This window comes from Agelaius phoeniceus, chromosome 16 (assembly GCF_051311805.1).
Source record: "Agelaius phoeniceus isolate bAgePho1 chromosome 16, bAgePho1.hap1, whole genome shotgun sequence".
Classification (NCBI taxonomy): domain Eukaryota; kingdom Metazoa; phylum Chordata; class Aves; order Passeriformes; family Icteridae; genus Agelaius; species Agelaius phoeniceus.
In genome coordinates, this window is record NC_135280.1 from 12934838 (window position 1) to 12960909 (window position 26072).

The 26072-nt window shown below is 45.1% G+C and overlaps 1 protein-coding gene across 21 annotated transcripts in view; it reads right to left on the reverse strand.

Moving 5' to 3' along the window:
* RBFOX1 (RNA binding fox-1 homolog 1) overlaps positions 1-26072 on the reverse strand; it is a 1204921-nt gene that overhangs the window by 805380 nt on the left and 373469 nt on the right. Inside the window, exon 1 of one of the 21 annotated variants that reach the window (XM_077187102.1) lies at positions 18800-19154. The exons of 16 other annotated variants lie outside the window; for them this stretch is intronic. In XM_077187102.1, coding sequence (XP_077043217.1) covers positions 18800-18802 — 3 coding nt within the window. In that variant the 5' untranslated portion in view covers positions 18803-19154. Of the gene's footprint in view, positions 1-18799; positions 19155-26072 lie in introns of those variants that run through there. 4 more of the 21 variants (XM_077187104.1, XM_077187114.1, XM_077187109.1 and 1 more) reach the window with 4 other exon arrangements.

The following is a 26072-nucleotide window of genomic DNA, read 5'->3' on the forward strand; positions in this document are numbered from 1 at the left end:
CTCCTTGAGTTCAGGAATGTATCTTCATCTGTGCTCCCAACAGTGGTGTCCTTCAGCCACAACCTTTCTCAGGGCTCTCTGACTGCCTGCCAGCCTTGCTGCCTGTCCCACATGGAGGTGGATTCCCCAGCACCCATTAATTGTGCCCCACCATGTCCTCAGCCATCTGGATAAGCAGCTAATGCACAAGGACTGCTGCTCCAGGAAAAATCTGTGTGACTTTGCAGCGATGGCTTTGCTGCACCTGCCCACCTGAGTGTGTCACAAAGGTGCAGAAGGAAACCAGGGAACGCTGCTGAGCTCCCTGCCAAAGCTGCAGCCAGGCTGAGGCTGAAGGGATGGGTGTGGAGAGGAGATGAAAAAGCCAAGTGCCAACTGCTGGGGTGGCCGTGAGCTTCAGAGCCCCAGGGAGCTGTGGCTGAGTCTGTGCCTCAGTTCCCAGTGACAGGGGTCAGCCCTGGGCTCAGCCCAGTTAAACAAGGAAATCCACCTCCACCACTGATGTCATGGGGGGGCACAGGGTCACTGCTGTGACACAGGACAGGCTGATACCCAGGGCTCCTCTGCAGGGATAGAATGTCAGAAAATAAAGATGGTGCAGAAGGTAGTGTCACACCTGAGGAGCTGCAGCTGTACCAATCACCAAAGGTTAGGAACAGGCCTGCCCTTACCAGGCCACAGCTGTGTCCAGTTATAGGAGAGTGGGTTAAGCTGGGTGAGGAGAGAGTTGGAGTTTGTTGGTTGTGCTGTGAGGAGAAATGGAGTTTGTTGGCTGTACTGTGAAGGAGGCAGTGCTGTGAGGGATTGCCCATGAGAAATCACCCCGAAGGTGCAGGACTTTTGCAATAAGATGGCAACAGGCTCCTGCTGCCAGCCCCAGCAGGAGGGTGAGATGGGCTGGCAAAGTCCCACAGCTGGGAGGAACAGCCCCAGGCACCAATCAATGCCAGGATCCCAGGGGCTGGAAAGGTTCTGGGGTGCTGCAGCCAGGCTGAACAGCCAGCAGCATTCCCAAAATGCTGCAAACAAGGGCCAGAGCATCCTGGGCTGCAGAAACAGCTCTGCCAGCAGGAGAACATCCTCCTCAACTCCCAGCCAGCCCAGGTGAGGCCACCCCTGGATGCTGTGCCCAGTTCTGACATCCCCAGGACAGGGCAAACAAGGACAGAGCCACCAAAGGGCTGCTGAGGGTTCTGGAACATCCCTCAGGTGAGGAAAGGCTGAGAGAGCTGGGGCTGCTCAGCCTGGAGAAGGCCAGGGGAGCCCCATCAATGTGTGCAAATATCTGAAAGGGGGGTAAAAGCAGGACAGGGCTGCTCCCAGGGGTGCTGTGACAGGAGCAGAGCCAGGAGGTTCCCCCAGAACACCTGGAGGGTGCTGAGCCCTGGGGATGTTCCAGCTGGGATGGCTCCACCCTGGAGGCACCCAAAAGGAATCTGGGCAGCCAGCCCTGGGTGTCCCTGGCCAGCCCTGGGGGTCCCTGGCCAGCTCTGGGTGTCCCTGGCCAGCCCTGGGTGTCCCTGGCCAGCTCTGGGTGTCCCTGGCCAGCCCTGGGTGTCCCTGGCCAGCCCTGGGTGTCCCTGCCACATCCAGAGCTCCCTTTCTGCCCCTGCCAGTCTCTGATCCTGTTCAGTCTACATTGTATGTACACACACACATTAAAAACCCAAACAACCAAAAAAAACCCTCACAGAACTGTGCCCAAACAAGCAAAAGACGTGCCCAGAAGACGACTAACAATTTGCTGCCCAAAATAAATAGTAGACATTTGTAAGTGCCAAGCCAGCAGGCAAATTGTATTTTCAAAGCTGAGTTTCCATTCAGTTTAAGCATTGACTGAGAGTTCCAGAGATACTGACAGGTGTCACGGAATTAGCACAGCAGTAAGGTTATTTGTTCATTTATTTAGTATTTAAAACACCAACAATGTTTAGGTGAAGTTACTATACACATAGTGTATATCTAACCAGTGAATAAGTGTCCAGCTGCCAGCCTACTATAAATATGATTTCTTCTTTTGGGGGACTGGAGGGAAGGGAAAAAAGAGAGAAATGAACTTTTCCTGAGTAGAATTCTGACAGAAGGAGGGCTTGAAGAGCACCCCATGAGTAGCTACTGGAGCAAGAAATCAAAAAAACAAAGTTGTGCTCTCCAATCCACAGGCACTGCAGCTTCCAGCCGCTGCATTCTGCTCTTCTGTGCACACAGAGAGCAACAAAACTCAGTTAGGAGCTTTCTAAACACTGGGATTTAATTCCACAGCAGAGAAGAAACAAGGACAATAGGAGCACTGCAAGTTATCTACACACAGGCATAGAATTTCTGAGAAATGCAATTTTGGATACCAAATGGTGTAGAATTCTTCTCATAATGGAGAAGTGGCTCGGTTGAAGTGCTTTGGAATAATTATAATATAAAATGAAAAGCTTCTCGATGCATTCTATTACTCGAGTTGGAGTAATTCTCTTGAGTTTCTATTTTTAAACCATGATAGTGTGTTAATGAAACTTTTCAAGGAAACTTCAGCTACAGACAGGGGAAACAAATTGCTGCTCACCCCTTCAGAGCTTCAGCTGAAAGTCACCATGAAAGGAGCAGTAAATGGGTATCAGTTTCATAGGCAAGAAAACTGATGATTCAAATTTAGGCTTGTATTCAGTTTGTAGAAATATAATTTACACAACATAACCCCAGAATCCAAAGAATTTATTACAAAATGTCAAATTATTTCCTTCTCAACATACAAAGTGCATATATTAATAAATAAGTAAATAAATTAAAAATAAATAGTATTTTTTAAATGTTCCCTAAAGAAAGTTCATGGCTGTTTTTTGGTCCATTACCACAAAGAACATTACAAATCTTGTTCCAGATCCTAGAGGTTGCTCTAAAAGGGAAGGGTTTCTTTTTATTTATTTACTTATTCATTTGTTAAGATATGCACTTCATATGCTGAGAAAGAAATAATTTGACATTTTATAAAAAAATTCTTTGGATTCTGGGTTTATGTTGTGTAAATTATATTTAATCACACCAGGATTGCTTTCACATGGGAACCTGCAAAAGGGTAAGCTGACAATGCCAGGGACTGAGCCTAGGAGAACAGGCTTCATTTCATGAGGCCTTTCTTTATCATTTTTCTACCTTCCTGCAAGATAAAACCAGGTAAATACCACCTACAGCTGAAACAAAAGAGCCAGATCATTCCTCTGCCTTTCCCCACAGGCAGGACATGCAACCCCATAATGCAGTCCAGAGAACTTCACTGCAATTTGTTTTAATTAAGCAAGTTCCTTTATCAGTCCCCTGATATTCTGCACAGAATTATGCATTTCTTGTGATTCCTGGGAGAGCCTCCACCCTGATGAGCCATATTCTGAATAAGAAAGCCATATAATCCTCCTAACTTCCATCCAATAGATCAAAATTGTGTTCTTAAAATATTCAAGAGCCTTTGCTCTCACCCTTCTTTCCCTGGCATTAAGAATAAATCATTCTAATACCAACAGCAGCTAAAAATACCTCTGTATTTTTTATATACTTAGAAAACACCAATATGCCTATCAAATTGGGCAAAATGAGTGTCTCAGAGAGAATATCTTTATATTTGGGAACTGAGGGGGTCCTGCAGCCTCTGAATATTGATTATGGAACCATCCAGCCTCTAAATATTGATTATGGAGCCAACCAGCCTCTGAAAATTGATTATTGAAACATCCAGCCTCTGAATATTGATTATTGACCCACCCAGCCTCTAAATATTGATTATGGAGCCAACCAGCCTCTGAATATTGATTATGGAACCACCCAGCCTCTGAATATTGATTATGGAGCCAACCAGCCTCTGAATATTGATTATGGAACCACCCAGCCTCTGAATATTGATTATGGAGCCAACCAGCCTCTGAATATTGATTATGGAACCACCCAGCCTCTGAATATTGATTATTGACCCAACCAGCCTCTGAATATTGATTACTGAACCAACTACCCTCTGAATATTGATTACTGAACCAACCAGCCTCTGAATATTGATTATTGAACCAACTACCCTCTGAATATTGATTATAGAACCATCCAGCCTCTGAATATTGATTATAGAACCAACCAGCCTCTGAATATTGATTATAGAACCAACCAGCCTCTGAATATTGATTATTGACCCAACCAGCCTCTGAATATTGATTATTGAACCATCCAGCCTCTGAATATTGATTATTGAACCATCCAGCCTCTGAATATTGATTACAGAACCAACCAGCCTCTAAATATTGATTACTGAACCAACCAGCCTCTGAATATTGATTATTGAATCACCCTTTGCACAGGGTACCCCTGGGTGCTGCCCCAGGGAATACCTGAGAGGGATGACATAAGCTGGGTGTGCTTTTCTGACAGGAACAAGCACCATCCCCAGCACCAGATTTATTTCCAACTGCTCCACGAGGTCCCTGCCCTTGAGCACCATCTGTGCTCCTCAGGCCCAGCTTGGTCCTGATTGATTTTCTCTCCAAGGGAAGCCCTCCATGGGCACAGGCTCCTTGTGTGCATTGGCCTTCAAACAGCATCTTTCACCTCTGGGAAATAAAACTCCCCCCCAGCCCCTTTTTTTTCTTTTTTCTAAATGAGGATTGAGGCTCAAAAATTAATCCAGTGAGAGAAATTTAGTGAACACAGTGAAATGTCTAACAAACAGAGCTAAAACACTTAATGGCGCTGCCTAAATGCTGAAAAAATCAGGCTTTGAAAACAGCTATGTGAGAAATCATCCTTTATTTCCCACCACAATACCTCAAGTAGGAGAAAACTGTGTCATGTGCTGCATTTTTTTATTTTTAATCAGCAGCTGCTCACAGACATCCCTGCAGGTGTTTAACTATTGAAATCTCACATTTAAAAGAGTGACTTATTTGCAGCTACACTGAATACACCTCAGAGCTGTGCCCAGGATGAAGCACCCCAGTCAGCTAAAGACATTTCCCTACTTGCCCCAAAACCAGTGGAGCCATTCTGCTGAGGAGCACAGGGAATGTTGCAGAAATCCTTCAGCCTAACAGAGCAGGCAAAAAACCCCAAATAAACAAAAAGAAAAAAAAAAAAAAGGAGAATTTTCTCCAGCACTATGCTGCCTGTTAGTTCAGCTTCCTTAACAAAAGTCCACCCTTAATTTAAAAACGAAATCAAACATTTTTAACATCTGTTGCAATGTGACTGGACAGGACAATGCTGCCTTTAGAGGGCTGGGAATGGAGCAGGACTCAGAGCCAGAGTGGAATTTCCCATTCCAGGGGCAGCAGCAGCTCCCACTGCCGCTGCCCAACCTGGAACAACATCTCTGCCAAAAATCCCTGGGAATTCCTGAGCAGAGGCTGCTCCCAGCCTCTCTCCCAGAGATTTGGTGGCTGGAGGGGCTTGGGGGAGAGCCCAGGGCCCCACCTGGGCCAAAGGATTTTGGAGTGTTTGTCATCAGCTGTGGAAACTGCATTAAGGGCAGATGCACCAAAACCAATCTTGGAAAATCAAATGGCTTCCTCCCAGCCTACAAGCTCAGCAAGGCTTTGGGGGGGTTTGTACTCCAGAGAAAGCTTTTTATAGCTGCCTTGCCTGCCTTGATTCTCATTTGCATGATCTGAAAATCACTCCAACCGTGTGAGGTGAGGAGAAGCAAGGAGTGAGACACAAAGAATAGGTCTGGCACGTAAACAAATGCTGGAAGATGACAGAGCTTGAAGAGAGAGTTGAAGAAAGAGAAAATGTAAAGTAAATTTCTCCTTGGAAATGTAATTAAAAACCCTGAAGTGAAGCTGCACTATTTTATAACTGTGAATATACAAAAAAAAGAAGAAGAACATAGCGTGGGGAATAGTAAAGGTAAGAAGATTTTCAGAAAGTTGGGGTCTTCCATCTTTCTGTTGTCTGCTGAGACATTATGTAATGGTGGTGATGCCACAAAAAGCTCAGGGAATATCTCCCAGCACTCCTGTTCCATTCATGAAGAGAAAAACTCCCCAACACACACACCAGAAGAACAAATTGATGAAGAAAATTTCTCCTTGGAAATGTAATTTAAAACCCTGAAGTGAAGCTACACTATTTTATAACTATGAATATACAAAAAAAGAAGAACATAGGGTGGGAAATAGTAAAGGTAAGAAGATTTTCAGAAAGTTGGGATCTTCCTTCTTGCTGTTGTCTGTTGAGACACCATGTAATGGTAGTGATACCACCCAAGGAACATCTCCCAGCACTCCTGCTCCATTCATGAAGAGAAAAAAACCCCAACACAGCCCCGAAGAACAAATTGACATCAGCTCCTGAAGAAGAGGCAAGAGCCTTTTCAGACAGGGCTCCTGGGGAGCACACCAGGTGCTGCAGATCAGCACTGGGGGAACTGGGCTGGCCAAGGGCCACAATGACCAGAGTGGGGCTGGAGCTGATGGCAGCAGGGACCCAGGTGTGCCTGTGGAGCTGTGGCACGTCCATCCCTGGGTGAGGACAGTGCTGGCAGAGCCTGGGACACAGGAGCCACGGTCAGGGGGTCTCAGGGGGGTCCCTGTGCTGCCCACAGAGCTGGCTCAGGCCGGGGTTCCCTGGCTGTGCCTGCTGCTCATGGCCACAGCTCCATCTGTTCCTGCACACCTGAGCAAAGCTCCATCTGCCCAGCCCTGCCCAGGGCAGCCTGGCACCCTGCCACAGCCCCTGATTGAAAACTGGGGTCAGCATGGTCAGCCATGCCTCCCAGACGAGGAATCCTGCAGCCTGCACGCTCTGGGCCAGCAGTTTGCACTCTCAGGGAAGGGAGAGTCTTCTCCACAATGTCATCATGCTATTGATTTTTGAAATGCTAGGAAGACAAGGAACAGCTCATCTGGTTTTTATTACCGTGTATAAACAGTGGCAAAATAATCTCCAAATGAGAGAGACAGATTTGATTAGACACATCAGAGTTCAAACACACACCCTGGCTGGGCAAACAGGAGGGAGTGTGCCAGCATCCTCAAAATGCCTCACAATACAGGAGGGAAGCATACACAGGAAACAAAAATCTCAATTAGAAGCTAAGGTGCAATACCATCAATGACATCCTCATTTGGCAAAGAATTTCACTGTACACAGTCTGAGGAGGAGTTACACACAGGGAAAGCTGGGGTGTACATGGAGGTCGTGCCAGCCTTGGCCCAGAAATAAATCCCTTTTCAGGAAAGTATTTAAACTAAACAGGCCTGTATTGCCATGGTGTTACATCATTTACTATTTCTCTAATATTTCATCCCAGGGAAATTATTGTGTAAAACAAAAGAGCTGTATGACAAGAACATACTGACATCTGCTGGCTTCTCCAAATGCATTTCTCTCAAGATTAGGATTTTATGTCCTCAGCAGGTTTTCCCCTCTCTAATGGGCTGCATAACAAATTAACATTGTCTATCTCTGAATATACAAATTAAACCAAGTATTCTGTACTTGCAAATGTTGAAGTGTGTGTGACATTCTGTGGTTAAGCAATTCACACAAATATACTCCTCTTCCATCTTTGACTTCTAAAGGATCACAGGAAATTACTTTTGCCTAATTTGTATGAAAACACCCAGTGATAGGGCACAAAATGTACATTCAAATAATTATTTCCCTCATTTCTTTCCAACAAAAGACCAGTATTTCCAATTTACTATCCAAAACTGTAGCTGGAGCTGTCACTCAGGCCAGGCTCATGATGGCAAGTATTGTTTCCCAGGAATGACCAGCCAATTAAAAGACCATATTTTATTTTATTTGTAGCAGCACTGTGGCCAAAGGAGACACATAAAGATAACACAGAAATCACCTAGCACACCTATCCAGGGTGATACCCAAACACAGCAGAGAAGATCAATTATCTCTTATCATTCACCACAATCAACACAGGCATTTTGATAACCACAGCAGAGTCCCAAAGACTGAACAGCTCCCAAACCTCCAGCCTGCAAAAGTCAGACATCCCAGCTAATACAGAGCTCCTAAAGCAGCTCTAACCTGCAAGGCTTGTGAATAGGGAATATTCTGTAAATCTTCATGCACTTCTAAATTTATCATTTGAAAAGGGTGTGATAAATTCATTTAATGCTTGCTGCAGGAATCCTAGCTTAGCATTTCCTCCCTTGTGTGTGCTGTAACACAAAGTTATGGATGACAATTTAAACACAAAATAGAAAGAATTCAAAATCATAATTCACAGTGTCAGCAACTCAGATGTGTTGCATTTAGTTACTGAGGCATAAATTTGGTATTGGAAACAATGATGCAAATCATCAAATAATAACAGTTGCCAAGCTGTGCTGAGTGCAGATCATAAACACCTTCCTCAATATCTCTGTATTTCCACATCAACTATCAGCTGCAAGGTCAATTCCTTTTATCAGCTCATTAGCTAGACTCATTTCAGAGTTGTGAAAAGGTAAATGAAAACCACAAATTCACCTTTTGAATTCATTATTTGAGCACCTTCCTGCTGTATGCACTCGTGTGCTCTCCTGGGTGCATCGCCCTCCCATTGTGGGAGGACCCCCCACACCCCAGTGCCAAGCAGCTACAGCACTGTGTTACAGCATTCATCTGGAATTCCCTTTCAATTTCCTCATTTGAGACAGTTTATTAAATTATTTAAACTTCTTATATATTAAACATCAGCAGAGAAAATGCTGAGGGAAAAAAAAAAATAAAAGAAAGGGGAGTATGTTATTGCCCTCGAAGTCTCCTTACTCTTTAAAAGGTGATTCCAGAGTCTTCAAATTCACAGATGACAAGAGGCAGCCTTCCAGCAGAAAGAGAGGAAAAATACATCTTTAGGAGATCCCCACAGGCAGTTTTGACCACAGGACCCCTGTTTGCCCCACTCAGCCCAGCACATGCTACTGCCAAAGCCATTGCACAAATACCAGAATTAAAAAATAGTAATAACAATTAAAAAGAGATCAGCTTTCCTCTTATCAATTCAGAGGCTTCCAAATGACCCTCAAAGGTGCAGGCTCCACTGTGAGCTGCCCTGGTGTGGACAGGCAAAACTGATGAGGGAGGTAAGAGGAGAAGCACAAATGGGACACGACACAAGGACATCACAAGTGCTCCTCCTCCCCGTTATGATCAATCTCATTTCCTGCTGATTTCCATCAGAGCAGGTCTGTAGAGCTTTTAGGGCTCACTTTGGGGACCTTCAAAGAAGAAGAACCAGATCCAACCATGTGGCATTTTAAGCAGCAAATGCATGAGGTGTTAATACAACATAGCTCAGGAGTCATTTGCTCTGGCCTGTGGAAACACTGGCTGAGGATGAGCTTCTTAAAACAACACTGAGATCTGCTGATGGGACAGCTGTGATTCAAACACTGGGGCAGCAACAAAGCAGCCAATTCACCACCTAAAATTCCCTCAGCTAATAAAGATGCATCCACTTGTGCAACCAATATAGAGCATTCCTTCATTGGCCAAGGGTGAATCTCTCAGAGCAGGGCACACACGATGACTCCAGTTTGATTTTGGCAACCAAAAGTCTGAAATCTGCAGGCAGGAAGAGTTAATCACCTTTCTCACTCTCCATTTCTACCTCACTTGCATTTATTACTTCCTTGTGAACAGTATGGTCATGTACCAGGAATAGTTCATTTGAGAACTATTCCAAAGACTAGAGAAAACTTTATTCAAGCTAATTTTTACCTTAAGAACTCTTGATTAAGATAGCTTCACCCTGAGAAAACTTCAATAAATATTTTTTTTGACATAGAAACTAGTGTCCAATCTTTTTGCTTCTTACACAGTCAGTGACAAAATATTTAGTGGCTTCATTGGGGAAACAATTTTTACAGTTTTAAAATTGCCTATCTGCTAGAAATACTCACATTAGAAATTTGGATTCATATTTTAGTCTACTGCTTTGTAACACCCCAAATATGGACAGAGAAATCTAGGTTACTTCTAATATCAAGGGAAACTTCCTAATTTCCCTTTAATTTTCCTGCTTGTAAAGCTGCAACACAGCAAACCATCATAGTGACTACCAGATATATGAATTAAAAATTGCATGTTTAAGGCATGTGGATAAAGGAGCACTGATATGAAGAGTTATTGTTTGATTCATCAACACAACTGCCCCCAAAGCACAAGAGTTGATAACAAGGCCACAGCAGCCCCCAGGCTGTCAGCCCATGCCAATCAGCCACGAGCTGAGCTGGTGACAGACCCTGGCAGGGCCAGCACAGCTCCATGGGCACCACTGGAAAACAAATTTGCAGCTCCAGCCCAGGTAATGGTGCTGATTGGAACAGAGCTGCTGGGAGCCATGAACTTGGAGAGATTTCATTTTTACCTACATGTATTTACTGTGCTGTTGTATTTTCCTACATTTGATCACTTTGATTGCTTGAGTTTGAAAATGGTTTTGGATTACTTCTTTTCATTCCAGACAGGGTTTTTATCTGAGATAGGATTGTGACCTCAGTGTCCTTCACATCCCCAGGGTCCTGCAGACCCCTGTACACCACAGCACCAAAACTTCATTGTGACTCACTCTGGATTCATTAGAGCAGAAAAGCACCTCATATTTAGAACACAATAAAGTTCCTGTCACTCTAGGACATGAAACAGAAAGATGTGGACACTGGATTTACCAAGGCAAAAAAAGAGAAGTTTAATTCTGACTCTCCAACATTTATAGATTTCCAAAAGTGCCAGTGGATTGGAGGGTGACAGTGCCACCTCTCCAATGACACTGGACAAACCAACAGTCCATCAAATTTCTCCTCCTCCATAAAAGAATGCAGAACAATCAGTTATTTATAGAAAGTGCATGAGAAAGTTCATTACAAGAATGTCAACATCAGAAGGCTTAGAAAATCTTAAAAAATCAGGGTGACAGGTTCCCACCTAAGCCAAGTTTGTACATAATGAGATTTCAAACACTTGAGTCCTTTCTAAAATCCACTCAGGTCCTTCCACACACACACATTTTAAAGAAGGCAGCTCTCTGGCTGCACTGAAGCTGCAGTTTGAGTCCATTCCAAAGCAGGAACACTACCAGGAGCACTGAAACAACAGGAAGGGGAAAATCTCTGGCTAAAAACATTCAAAGGCAAACATGTAAGGAGTGTTATCATCACAAGTTGATTAGAAACCCTCCTGCAGAGAAATGGCAGTTGCTGGAAACAAAACAGTGCCCACAGTGCTTGAAGGGGCCAAACTCCTTGACTGCACCATTCTGCCAGCTTGGAGCAATGTGTCCAGAGAAGGGGTGACTGATCAGGTGCCTCCCTGGAGATGGCAGCCCCCAGAGTGAGGATGGAAGATCACATCTGCACCAAAACTGACTGATTTGGAGCTTTTTATCTGGGAGGAGTAAAAGATAGCTTCAGCATCAAGGAAGATGGGATTTTAGAATAAAGCTTGTGCAGGAGGATCTGGCTGTGCCCTGTACCCCAGAGAGCTCCATGCACCAGGGCACAGGTAAATCCCACCCTGCCCCACCTGAAAACTGGGCTTTAGGGCCATAGGATCCCAAATAACCAGCTACAGCCAAAGATTCAGCACTGAAACAAAGTGAAAGCAACACTGTAAAATAGAAATAACGAGACAAAAACACACATGAAAAACTCCCAGGTAATATCAGGGACTGGAAAACAATAAGAATGAATTAATGTGGTTTGAAGCTGAGGACATTCACAGGGAAGCAAGTGTGTGAAAGATGCAATAGGGCCAGTTTGGGGATTTGGAGGAGCCCTGCCCTGGTAATGGGCAGAGCAAAGCTGCTGGGTGCCCTGTGGGGCAGCTGCAGGCCAGCACAGCATCACGATGGCAACCAGGGCAGGGCACAGGTAAATCCCACCCTGCCCCACCTGAAAACTGGGCTTTAGGGCCATAGGATCCCTAATAACCAGCTACAGCCAAAGATTCAGCACCGAAACAAAGTGAAAGCAACGCTGTAAAATAGAAATAACAAAACAAAAATGCACATGAAAAACTCCCAGGGACTGGAAAACAATAAGAATGAATTAATGCGGTTTGAAGCTGAGGACATTCACAGGGAAGCAAGTGTGTGAAAGATGCAATAGGGCAAATTTGGGGATTTGGAGGAGCCCTGCCCTGGTAATGGGCAGAGCAAAGCTGCTGGGTGCCCTGTGGGGCAGCTGCAGGCCAGCACAGCATCACGATGGCAACCAGGGCAGGGCACCAGGAAGGGAGGGAGCCATTTGGAGAGTGTCCTAAATTAAGGAGTGGGAAAAGGGTCTAATATCACAGAAAGATCAGGAGGATATCTAGATCCATTCATCTTCCTGCTGGGTCACTCTGTGTGGCTCAATTCAAGCTGCACTCTGGGACTTCCTTAGCATTTTTATTGTTGCAGCTCAAAATGGGGATCACCATGTGGTAGATGACATTTTAGGCAGCTTATCTTCCATGCTGCAGGAAAGGACATTTAGGTAACTACTTACAGACACAGTGCACTGCCTGCAGTGGAGTGACACTATTTTATTTTTTTTTTCTTAATCCTGGAGCTGCACTGTAGAGATTCATTGTAACAGGAGAGAGTATTTCACATTATTTCCTGAGATGCTGATCAGAGAGAGCCACCCAGCAGCATGACTTGAAGCTGATGCTTCAATGTCTCTTCCCAGAGAAAAGCTCTGCTCTATGGTTAGAAACCACACAGGCTGTGCTGAATCAAAGGGAATGTTACAGAATTACATCCATTGGAAGACAAAAAGATTATTCTGAAAGCAGGGTTTAATACTGTATTCTACAATTTCATACAGGCACTGTTTACAGGTTCTTTATTGACAGTCAAAAATCATTTGCTCAACAAAATATCTCCATAATATTGCATAATCCTTAATTTAGGAATGAATGCTAACTACGAAAATATTGAATGAACAGGGCAGACAAAGATAGAATATTGGCTCTGACAGAGACTACCAAGCCTTTTTCCTGGATCAGTGCCATTCAACTTTGTCTAATTTCTCTCTCCTCAAACCCTAAATTACCAATCCTCTACAATATGTGGAAAAACTCAGACACCTAAGGGCCTATTTAACAAAATATATTTAAAAGACAAAACCAGAAACTCAAGAACTGGCCCTCCAGAGCAGCAGTGATGCTGATTCACCAGCCAAACCACTTTAGTGAGAGATGACTGCCATCAATCATCAAACAGACATAGAAAAGATATGTTTTTTTAAGACAACAAGACAATTACACAATGTTTTATTCTGAAACCCAGGGCTCTGGATGTGTTTGAGGTGCACAGCAGACTGTCAGTTTTGTGAGACAACAGCATTACATGTGTAACTGTTTTCTACATGTGTCCCTCATGTGCAAGCTGCAGCAAAGAGAAAAAAGCCATAGAACACCCCAAGGACAGATTACAGGGTGAGCCAAGCCCAGGGACAGCAGCTGCCCCTCCCTGGGCTCTCCCAGCAGGGCAGCACACGTGGATTCAGTGTTTGAGCTCATGTGAACGTGGGGCTGATTAAAACACAGCAAAACTTTTCTCTTTTAGCAGGAGTGCAACTGTCCAACACAAGCACCCTTCCACCTGTACACAGAGCTCCTTCCACCTTCTCTACAGCTGCTCCAACTACAAAGAGTACTATAAAGTACTGTTAATAGTAAAAGTACTATTAATGAGTACTTGAATATGAAATGGTGCCACTTCCTTGTTTAAACGGCCTCCTAAATTTCCTACCCACATTTTCACACACTCACACCTTCAAAACAACACACTTTTATAGAGTTGGAAATTTCTACATCGAGTTTGAGTTTCCCTGAATTTCTCAAGAGAAAAAAAATATTTTCAGGCCAGCTTCTTCCTGCTCTGATCATATGTTTGCTCACAACTACTACAGAGACTGAACTCAGAGACAATAAAACCCTTACAAAACTTATGGAAACAGCAGCCAGGAGAGCAAGATGTTATGGGTGTCCTCATCAAGAAAACTGGTCAGCACACATTCATACTTTATTTGATTCTAGAAGAAAATGCAGTGGAACAGTGATGAATAAATGCCCAAAGGTAAAGTTTGGATCCCAGCTATCACTGCAACAGACTCAAATAAAAGTCCAAAACACACAGAAAGCTGAGAGGCACTAACTCCCCACTCAGGCCATTCCCTTAAGGGTTGGATTTGATCCTTGTGGGTCCCTTCCAACCCAGAATATTCTGTGGGTGTGATTCTGTGCAGCTCCAGCTCTCACTACCATTGCTTTAGCACTGAGGAGCCTAAAGCAGCAATTGCTTGGGATGTATTCTAGGCTGTATCATTGAAATTCCCTTTTTTAGCACTGTGACCTCTCCTTGCTGTATCCTAAACTCTCCTGACCAGGGGTTGTGCACCGGAGGGCTGAAGCCAAGTGTGTTGCCAACAGAAAATCTGAGTTTTTGTAGTGTTTGTCCCAGGCAGCTGCACCTGGCCCTGCAGCCAGCCCTGTGCTGTTTATCTTCAAGTGATTCAGCTCTGCATGTTTGCCCTTTGACACAGCCAAGCTTTCAGCTCACCCTGCTGTATCCAGGCTCCCCCACACCTGCCCAGCTGAAGCCCAGCAATTATTTTAATGGATCTCACCTTGCTCACACCAACTGTGCTCTGCTGCTTCTGCACAGCCCCCCTGGCTGCCTGCAGCTCCCCCTTTGTGCCACAGCACTTCCCACTCCTGGGAGCTATCTGGATTTTAGGGCACTGAGAGGCAGAGGCAAGGGCTGAGGCATCTTCAGGGTAAATTCCCATTTTCTGTGCTCCTTTCAGCCATGAGCACAGGAGCTGGTGGTTGGAAACACGGCATTCTGGAGCTGCATCCAAAGTCGCAAAATGTTCAGGAGTTTTTAGCTGGCTTGGAGAAAACTGCCACAGAGCTTCAGTTTTATGTTAGAGACACTTAACCAACTTCTGAAAGATACATCTTACAAAATGCCAAACAGCTGCTTTCCCCTTGAAACCAGCCAAACCAATACCTCACAAAATACCTTGGATTTTGGAATATTCCCTAAATATTCTTCCTTCTGGATCTCTGCAAAGCACAACATTTTGAGCAGAAGAATAGAGATGTAAAACTACACCTACTTTGCAGAAAATGGTATTTCAGCCTATTTTTTGCCCTTGATGCTGCCTGCTGGCCACCTGTGACCCATCCTGTGAATCCAACACAACCACCCCTTCCTGCTCTACAGAATTACACAAACTGCAGCATCCCAAAAGGGATTTTCCAGCTCCTTTCAGTTTGAATACAATTTTTATTGCATCAACTTGAAGGACACAAATAAAATTATCTAATTTGCAAGAAGTTGTCATTTCTGGCACAGTAAATTTTAGCAAAATAATAGTTATGAAGGGAAAGTGTAATAAATACTGAGAGCTTCATAAGCAGCTTTTAATCTTTAAAGCTGACATTCAGTATAGGTGATACCATCACAATCTACTGATAACTTCTGCAAGAATGCAGAACATAAACTGTGAGAGATGGCATTATACACCCCAGAACGAGGACTTGTACTACAAAACAATCATGGGCACTGGAAAATTCTATTACTTAAATAAAAGGACAAAACTACTCATAAGAAAGTGCAACTATGCAAAGAACTCAAAACAAAGAAAAAGTTAAAAAAGGCTCCTCATTAATGACCTGGGAGAAGAGCCTCAGAGAGAGAGGAGCTTTCTGCCCTCAGCAAACAGTACAGCTCCAATTTGGCTCAATGGAGTCATCAGAAGTTCTGCTACAGATGTTTGTGATTTCACCCTATCAAGACCAGAAACAGTCAGAACCCCTAATAAATGTTCTGATTGCCACTCTTGTAAGCCCTGTCTGTTTTCCTGCTCCCTGACTCTTCAGTTTTGTCCACACTTTACTTTTACAAGGCTGTGGGAGACAAGAGGATCCCCATCTCCCACATGAAATGGGAAGGAGTCAAGATCCAAGAATTAAGTAGAGGGAGTTCTGACATGCATAAAACAAACACATTTTTCAGCCACTAGATATTCTCCCAGGCTGTACTATGATATGTTATTCTTAATTATATCAGATTCATCTTTTGCAGACGAGTACACCTTTCAGTCAACGATGTGCTTAAGGCAGCCATACCTTCAATAGCTGTAAATAATATTTCTTCCTGTGGCCAGCACTTAGGAGCTCTACCCTTTATGGTATATAATGAATGCCTCTAGGTAGATTTAAAAATCAGATCATGCCAGTTCAAACTACAAGGTGAAAAACTAACAATGGTGGATTTTTTAACTCAGCCATTGGTCTCTCCTCAATTTCCAAGCAGCTCAACCTCCCCCAGTGCCAGCAGATACTGAACAGCTATTTGGTCCTGAACAAAGCTTACCTGTCTGCACAAAGAGAGAGCAAGGGCACTATTTCCATTACATTCCTCCTAAAAACTAGGCAGAAACCTGGTAAATCCAGCACATTATACAGGGCTGGCAAAGAAGCAGTAGATCTCCCACAAAGCAATGAGGAAAAAATACTGAAAGAGCCTGACTGCCATACCAGAGGAAGAGTTTGCAGGGAACAAGATAAGATTCTTTGGGAAATAATAGGTAAGAGCATTACCAAGAAGAAATAAAACTCATGGAAAAGACAGCAAAAGCAGGAAGAAAAGTAAGAGGAGAATGGGAATACAAAAAGCACACGAAGGATGCCATCAGAGATGATACAGGTATGGCTGATCCTGCCTTGGGCAGGAGCACAGACACTGACAGGAGTGCCTGAGTCCCTCCTGGCCTTGCTGTTCATGTTCAGCTTCAAGGGGGCTTTGAGCAGGGAGCAAGGAGACGCTTCAAAGCCACCAGGCTGGCAGCCATGGCCTCAGGACATAACGCTCCCCTCCCGTGCTGCAGCAGCAGCAGCCAGAAGGGATCGTGCATGCAGCGTGCAGGATCTCTGGAATGAGTCTCAGGGCTGGGAATTGCACCTGGCAGCCCTGCATGTGCATCCTGGGCTGGAAATGGAGCACACTGTGCACAGGAGCTCACCACCCCGCTCTGCTCCTCCACACCTGACTCCTGGCAGTATTTCTGTCAGTAAAGGGCAGCCTTTCATGAGAGCCAGAGCAGCACCCTCATCACGTCAAGGACACCAAGTACTTCAATTACAAGAACTATAAAAATCATCAACATACTGAGAATTTTAGTCATTGCATTTGTCAGCTCCATTACTGATGCTCTGCTAAGTACTAATAGAAAAAAGAAATATAGTCTTGACATTAGAAATACAGATTTCATTTCAGCAAATGCTGGATCCTTTGTCTAATGTATTTACCAGAAGAATAAACTGTAAATGAGACTTGGGGAGCTAAGCCTTTAAAGTCTGCATAAGACAGCAAGTAGATCTCGACTATAATCAGAATTCCTACATAAAAATAGCTTCCTCAAAGCCCAGTAATGTAAAACGTTCCAGTAAAAGTAAATAAAAATCAAATATCTGCTCTAAATTACTACTACAATCCTGATAACTGCAGCACGTGATATCAACCACTTTCCTGAAAACTAAATGATCTATTGACATACATACTGAAAATGCACACAGCCCCACTTCTTCCCCACGTATACCTCCTCGAGCAGCTATGACTGATTTCTAAAACTTAATTATTTGATTGTGAGGGCTAGCTCTGTTTTAGACTGCAACTCATCCACCATCATCAATCTCCACCACAGAGTGACAAAACCTTGCTTCTACTTTTACAGCCCATGCATACAACTGTTTCACACTTCCCAATGACAAATGAAACACACAGTATCTTTCCTCTCTTTAGCATCATCGACTCTAGAGAAGTGAAACGAGGTAGTTGACATTCTTGGGACACCACCAGCACCGTCTGCTGTGTTTTATGCTCCATCTCGCCTTAAATAAGCTGAATTTTATTTAAAAACAGTCAACGCTAAACTTACTTCAGAATGTAACATACTACACCACATTTGCAATTCACAGAGTAGATAAACAAAAGCTGCGGATTTGGACAAGATCTTTCACACTTCGCTGATGTGAATCACTCCAGTCAAACTTCAGACCACATTCGTTTCACCATCTGCGCGAACCGTGTTAAGTTGGCAGCTCCATGTCCAACAGCCACATCCCAGATTTTGGAAGCACAGGACGCGTGCCACTGTCACATCCCAAACCCCTCTCCCAGGGCACAGCCCTGCCCCTGCTGAGAGCGGCGTCCCAAAGGAGCTGCCTGGGCACTTACACGGGCACAGTGTCACTGCACCTGCACCGAACAGCTGTTAACACCGATACTTTCCTTCCCTGACAGAGGCATGCAGGAGAAAAACGGTCTGATGGATCGCCAATAACATCAGCAAATACCGAGGACTTACAGGCAGGTAGTTTCCCGGCAGTTAAATATCTGCACTCTTTGAACGAGCAACTCGGCAGAGCCCCGACTGCCCATGTTCCTCGCCGTTCCCTGCCTTTGGGAGCCACCTCCCGTGCCGCCCTTGTCCCCGCGGCGCTTCGCAGGCGACAGCGGAGCCGGCGCGGTGCCCAAACCCGCGGGCATCCTTCAGCTCCAGCGCCGGAGCTCCGCGAGAGCCCCCCCGGCCGCGGGTGCGCATCCCTCCCCTCCTCTCCCTCCCTCCGCCCGGGCTGCCCCGGGAACTTCCCGGCCGCGGGCAGGAGCGGGGCGGCCGCAGCTCCGCGCACCTGCCGGGATGCTCCGCGCCCCGATGCTCCGCGCACCTGCGGGGATGCTCCGCGCACCTGCCGGGATGCTCCGCGCCCCGATGCTCCGCGCACCTGCGGGATGCTCCGCGCCCCGCTGCCCCCCGCGGCCCAAACTCACCATAAAGAGGCGAGCGGAGGCGCAGGGTCGCGGCTCTTCCCCCGCGCAGGGCGGGCGGCCCCGGCAGGCAGGTGGCAGCGGGACGCGGCTCCCGCCGCCGCCGCAGCCCCTTCCCGCGGGCAGCGCCGCCGCCCTCGCTCTCTCGCTCACCGCCGCATGCCGCGCCCCCCGCCGCCGCCCGGCTCCCCCCGGGCTCGCCGCGCTCCGGCAGCGGGGCCCCCGCCCGGCCCGCCCGCGACCTCGGCGGGCGGCGGCGAGACCCCGGGGGCGGCCCCGCCGCGGCGGTGGGGGGAGAGCAGGGGGCGAGAGGCGGCTCCGCTCCGCTCCGCCCGGGCGCGGCCGGCGGGAGCCCCGCACCGGCCGGACACGGAGCTTCCCGGGGCGGAGGCGCTGCCGCTCGCCAGCCGGCGCGGAAAGTGGCTCGGCGGCGGGCGGAGGTGACCTTCAAGCCCGGCGGGGCGGGCTGGGGCGGGGAGGGGGAGAGCGGCGGGGGAGCCCCAGCGCCGCTCCGGGGGAGGCGGCGGGGGCGGGATGCGGGACGCGGTGCGGCCGGGGGGAGCGGGGGCTCCCGGCTCCGGAGGCGGCCCCGCCCGGCACCGGCGGCCGCGCGGCGGCGCCCGGGAACCCGCGGGGCCGAGCGGGGCCCGCCCGCACCGGGCACGGCTCCGGGCACGGCTCCGGGCACGGCACCGGGCACGGCTCCGGGCACGGCTCCGGGCACGGGAGATGCCCACGGCCGGGATCCCGAACCTTGCCGGGGCAGCACCGGCGGCGCGGCCGCAACTTTGCATGCCCAGGGCTCGTCCCGAGCGGGCAGCGAACGCGCACACACCAAAGCGGCACCGGAGAAATTGCTGATGAAAACGATGCCCTTGGCGATCCCCAGCCATCTCTGCCTTGCTTCCTCCCTCGTGCCCAAAGGAAGCCAAATCTTGCAAGAATTGTAATGCTCACCTAAAGAGGAGAGCATCGCGGCGTTCCTAAAGGCATGGATTACTGCTCAATGAGGCTGATAGCAGCTATTGACGAGAAAGTTTGGGGAGGAAAATAAACATCAAGAGCTGTCAGAGCACCGCCTTGTCCTTCTCAATACCCCTAAGTATTGGGTCTGTAGTGATCAAACGTTTTTGTGCTGCTCGACCTTCAGCTACAATAAATTAATGCCCCTGGGACTTAGTCCAACATGTAACTGGTATCAATTACAGACGGGGAGTGTGAGGATCAGACAGATGTGCTGCCTCCTGTGGGGTAGGAGTAGGGACTTGTTTCCAGCATCGAGATGGAAATGCAAAGCTGTTAATCAGGTGATAACGAGGAGGCAAGCTTTAAATCATAGGCGTGTGGTCCCTTAAAGAAAAACTTTATATGAATAATCTCCCTATAAACTTTTTCACCCGTGCAGAAAATAAGCACAGCCAAGTCTTCATAAGCTGAACTGCAGTTCCCACATGGATCATGTACAGAAGCACATATCAAAAGCACATATCTGTATCCCTCTGCCTCTCCTGACAGATTTGGGGCTTGGCCTATTTCTGCTGCTATTTTAAGGCCCAAGGTGTGATCCTGGATCCCCTAAACACGGAACTCGGCAGAACTGCTCGGGAAGGTTCCTCTACCAGGCACACCAGTTTATGTAGCTGGATCATTTCAGACAGTGACTTCAGAATTTATCATTCCTCAGCAAACATGAAGCAGTGTTTAATGGCTGGAAAATTTGACTCTGCCTCATTAAAATCTGTCAGATTACCGAGAGATACAAAGTCACTCAAAGATTCATTTTCAGGATCAAAACTCAAATTATCAAGTTATCCCAACAGATTCTCTCAATATCTATGTCCCACTCTGTAGTCTGATCCCTATGAAGTTCATATAAAGATCCTTGGATGGATTTTAAATCCTATGGGCTTCCTTCATTTTTTTCAGCCTTCCAATTCACTCCAAAATCAACACAGAGAAGGCAATGGGAGTCCTATGTCCAAGAAATGTAAATTGGAGGTCAAAACATTACACTGAAGTTCTCTAAATCACTAAGAGATTATTTTACTGTTGGTAACTGATTATTTTGCAGTTCAAGATACTTAAAGCCATAATCATTAATCCCTCTATGAGAAAGCGATACTGGTAGAAGGTTAGTGAGTAGAAATGAGGCATTTCATCAGCTCTTCCTTAATTTGTATATTTAGGCCCTCTAATAAAATAATTTTCAATATTTTGATGACATATGACTGACTGCATCGATAGGTTTGCCCAATACCTCCTGCTTTGGCAGCAGTTTTTAAAGACTGAACTAATAAAAAAAACCTGAAAAAGAAATACCCATGAAAAAGCATCTACCCTTTGATGCTATATGCTGATGTAGCATGAGGCAAACTTTCCTCCTGCTGAATTTGTTGCCATTGGGTGATTCAGGCTGAATGCTGGCTCACACAGAGGTGAGCACTGAGTGACTCAGGGCAGTCAGACTCTCCTGCCCCTACACTCAGTGACCATGAAGCCCCAGGGTTATCAAACACAGCAAGAAAGGAAAGGTCATCCAGGGCCTTCTTCCCACGTGAACCAGCCCAGAATTCCTCTCTCTTCTCCAAATATGCAACTTTCAAGGCAGCACCAATGCAAAGATTTTTATGTATCTCAATTTCTTTCCAAACCTGACCTGTAGTCTTTCTTCATCCACTCACCTGTCTGGACAAAGCTGACAGTCTCTAGAATGAAGAACTTAAAACTATTAAAATTATTTGAAATTATTTTAAACTTATTATTATTTTAAACTTCTTATTATTTGAAATTATTTTAAACTATTAAAACTATTTTAATGTAAAATAATTCAAAATATTTTAAAATAATAAGCAGCCAGAGCTCACACAAATGAGCTAAACCAAAATCCTTCATGAAAGAACAAAAATCTCACAAACTAGACATAATAAAAAGTTTTCTTTAGGCTCTGGAGCATTCCTGTTGAGTAGTGAAGACTCACTGGAGTGTTGAGAACTACTCACAGGATTAAAACTAAATCAGGTGCAGGTGTTGGTTGCTTTGATCTGTGCTTGATTAGAGAATCAGGTGTGTGCTAAGTGACTGCATGAGAGTTTGTCTTTTGGAGTCTCAACACCTCCATCCTCTCCTTTTGTACCAGCCCTGTCAAAAAGGTTCCCTGGGCTTGTTTTTCACATCTGTCTTCCCTTTGTTCCCCTCACATGAAAGATCCCTGAACTGCAAGTCAGATCTTTCTTAAAAGAGCTCCTTCCTTCTCCCAACTTTGCTGTGTGGGTGATACAGAGGCTCCAGCTGGGGTTAAAGTTCTGCTGGAAGAAATAACTTTGGATGAGAAGAAAGGAGCAGAGGGAGAAGGCAGCACCAGCCTCACGAGGCAGAGCAGGGACCAGCTCCCAAATGTTTTCCTGTTTTCTGTTCCAGAGCTCCAGCATTACAAAATTCCCTTTCCTAAAGACTGTGAATCCAAATGTGTCTGTGCATCTGTCCCACAGGAGCCACCTTCAGAAAGGCATCGTGCTATTTATTCATCTTTGGAATGAACAGACCATGAAAACATTGGATAAAAATAATCTTGGGGATTCCACCCCAAAGTTATAATTGTGTACAGCCACAATTCTCAGTCATTTCTGTAGGAAATACAAAGAAAATACACAAACTTAAGTATAATTATCAAGTCGTGCACTTCAAAAGTTGCTTCAGAAGGAGACATTTTCTAATTTAATGTAAATTATCCGTGGCAAGAGAAAAAAATAAAGGACAAGTAGCAAATAACTCCAGTGAAACATAATATTTTGAAGACATTCCTGGTCAGAGATTAATTCTTAAAATCTTTTTTAAAATTTCTCTTCTGAATAAAAGCCTATTTCATGTTTTCTTAAATTTGGAAACCTTTTTCCCTTTATAGTGAAATATTTTCTGTATTTATTTCCAAATTTGGGAACTGGTGTGAGGTTGTTCTAACCAAGAGATCTCAAGAGCACAGATCTGTAGTATGTGCGAGAAGAATTGGAGGTGAAAGAGGATTTACTGGAGAAAATAATTGTTCTGAACAGCAGCCTAAGCCAGTGCTGTAGATGCTGTATCAAAAGAAAAAAAAAATCAAGACAAAAGGGGTAAAAAATTTATTTAAAGTCTTCAAATATAAAGCTTCTGGGGGAAGATATAAATAGATATCTCCTGTAAGGAAGATATAAATAGTACATATATATTTAATGCTTTAAAAATTCATATGGTATTTGCAGCAAAGAATTTCTCCAGCACATCCACATGCACTGTGATTTATTCCTGCTGGGGGAGGCTGCTCAGGCCATTACCTGTGGGAAGGGAACACAGAAACCATTGGCAGTAAAATTTGTGAGCTTCAGGGAAAGTATCTGTGGTGGTGGTGGATGTGTCACAAATTTCAGGGCCACAAACAACCCATGAATTTTCTTCAGAAAAATCTGCAGAAAAAATCTGAATTGCTACAAACCTTGATATTAATAATGCCTTGACAGCCAACCCCTTGGACACTGGCAGGAAGAGCAGCCTTAAATGATCTGGGGAAAGATGCTCTCTGGATTCTTGAAATTCATGGCAAAAAGGACACACAAACATAAGGAAATGAACAAATCACCTTCGGCACACAAGGAACATAGGAAAAAAAAAAAAAAAAGAAAAATATGTACCAGTCTGTACATTGCTGTGCTGATGGTATGGAGGTTTAGTTGAACTTCAGATTTCTTAAATTCTTTTTAATTCTTGGCAATTTATAGTGTCCTGAGCACAGTTTTTATGGAGTGGATAAGGACACTGTGTGTGTATGTGTGGGGTTAGATTAATGGTTAGATTGAATTTGTCATTTGCTTGGGCTTTGTGTATCAAACACTCTGAATAGTTTAATGCTTTTGTCTCCATGACAGAACAAAGAGTTGCTGCCTTTTTTGCCCATATAGTTCTACTCAGGAGAACAATTTTGGGATATTTGGCCCATACTTTTAAGTTATTATTACACTTAAGTTTCAGATTTCAACCATACTTAATGAAATGAACTCCATTGTCACAGTGATTTGACATTACTTAATTAGAAATTCATAGCAATTTAGTAGAATCTTGGAGTAGAAAGATAATACTTCTATTTTTAATGCCCTAATAGCAATATCTTCATGTGCTTGTATCTACATATCTATAAATTCAAGAGTTTCCCACTTATTTGCCTGTGATAAAACGTTAATCTCTTCCCTTTCTCCAGGGAGCTGTAATTTTCCTCTCCCCTGCCTTTGACTTAGAGCATATGTACAATTTCTCTCAAAGAAACATCTTGAAGAAGCAACTGCATGCCCTGCTCCCTGGCACCTCCTGATTTTTATCCATCTCCTTTATCTCCGGGTTATTTTGGGAGTGCCTTGGGACTGAAGGCTGTTCAGATAGGGCTGATGGCTCATTGCTTTCTCTGTGCCACAAAGGGCAGGCTGCTCCAGGTGACCTTTCTGCTGGGAAAGCCTTGCTGCAGCTCTGGGAGCTCCTTCTGGCTGTCCCACGTGGAGGGAGGGCTCCACACATTCAGCAGGATCAGCTTCTCTGCTTCCCTTGATCTGGGAACTGGAAAAACAGAAACTTCCACCAACACTGAAGGGTTTGATCTGCTGCCTTGGGAGAAGCTTGGATTGATGTAAAAATGAAATGCGCACATGTTAAGTAGGTAAATCATAATTTTGTGTTTCTATAAGAAAGTTTTCAGCAAGAACATGCCTCAGGTAAGGGAGAAACTGCATTGATAAATTGGTGAGGGGTTTATAAATTGGTGAGGGGATGTGGTTGTGTGGAGTAAGCTGAGAATTTAGAAGTTAAAACAGGCATCTGTGTGCATGTGAGACAGAAGCCTATTGGATGAAAGTCTCCACAGTGCAGTAAAATTAAGCAAAGGTGATAGGTTAGAAAAGCAAAATAAACTTTGTGGCATCTGTCCTTTGGGTTAGAAAGTTCAATATTGCCTTGTAAGACAGAACTTGTGAGCACTCTGAGCTGTGGCTGGCTGCTTGTGTCACAGATCTCACAGCCTCTGAGACTGATGTCTGTGTGAGCAATAAATCCTTCTTGTCTCAAAATTAGGCCCATCTCTTCATTAACAGCAGTGATATTAATACCTTGCTGTTTTCACTTCCATTTCCATGCAGGCAGAGCTCTGGAAGTGTTGAAAGGAATTGTTGGAAGCAATGACATCAGACTTTTCTCCTTTGTGCCTGGGACGGCTGCTACTGAAATAACCAGGGCAGGATTGGAAGATTTTAACGCAGTGAAATCTCCAGCTGCCTCCTGAGGATGCCACCAGCCCTTTCCCCTTGCTCTCCAGCTCTCCACCAGTTCCCTTTCCTGTGCAGGACAACAATCCTGGGTTTCCTTGAAAAAGAGCTACCAGACCCTCAGCTGTGAGCTCAGAGCCTGAGCAATTCCATGGTGGCCAGCAGGGAGCATGCAGCTCTTGGAGCAGCTGTGTCTTTTAAAGGAAATAAATATTATTTTATATATATAAATATTGCAGGTGCTGCACAAGGGGCTTTGCAGCTCTTGTCATAAATATGGGAACCTTGAGGGAGCAGAGGGAGGAGTCATCTGCTCAGTGATGGTTCCTGTAGGAGCTGGAGAGTCCAGTTTAGCAATTCCAGAAGACATTCAGGGTCTGTTTGGTGCTGAGAAATGTCTTTAATTCTTACATTGCCACAGCAGGATTCAGAGCAACTGAACAATTGCCAATTTTTATGGTTTCTCCAAGTGGAACCTTTTTTTGACCATGCCACAATTAATAAAATATCTCATGGAGAATCATTTGTACAGGTTTGGATGGACTTTTTCCATACCTGCAGGCTTTGCAATTTCCTCTTTCTAGAGATGTCTGATCGCACTGGCACTTGTGACACCCTCAGAATGAACCAACATTTGCATCATAACCTCGGACTTTTCACCCTAAATTTGAGGAACTCATTGACTGACATCTGCATTTACATTATACAAAATTTAAAATTCCTTTTTGCACTGTTAATTGAAATACTGGAAGACAGAATTTGGGAAAAACCATTAGTGAAGACGATTTGATTCTCAATCCCCTGGACCAAGTTTCTAACAAGTCTCTGTAGTTCATTAGCTACTGGATTTTGGAATTTTTATCTCCCCCTTAGCCTAACAGCATTTGGAATTAGTCCAGAACTGAAGATCCCAAACCCTGGAGTGTGGACCAACATAATTGAGAACCACTTGCCTAACATCACACATGATTCTATTTTTGCAGCAGAGAAAGGATTTA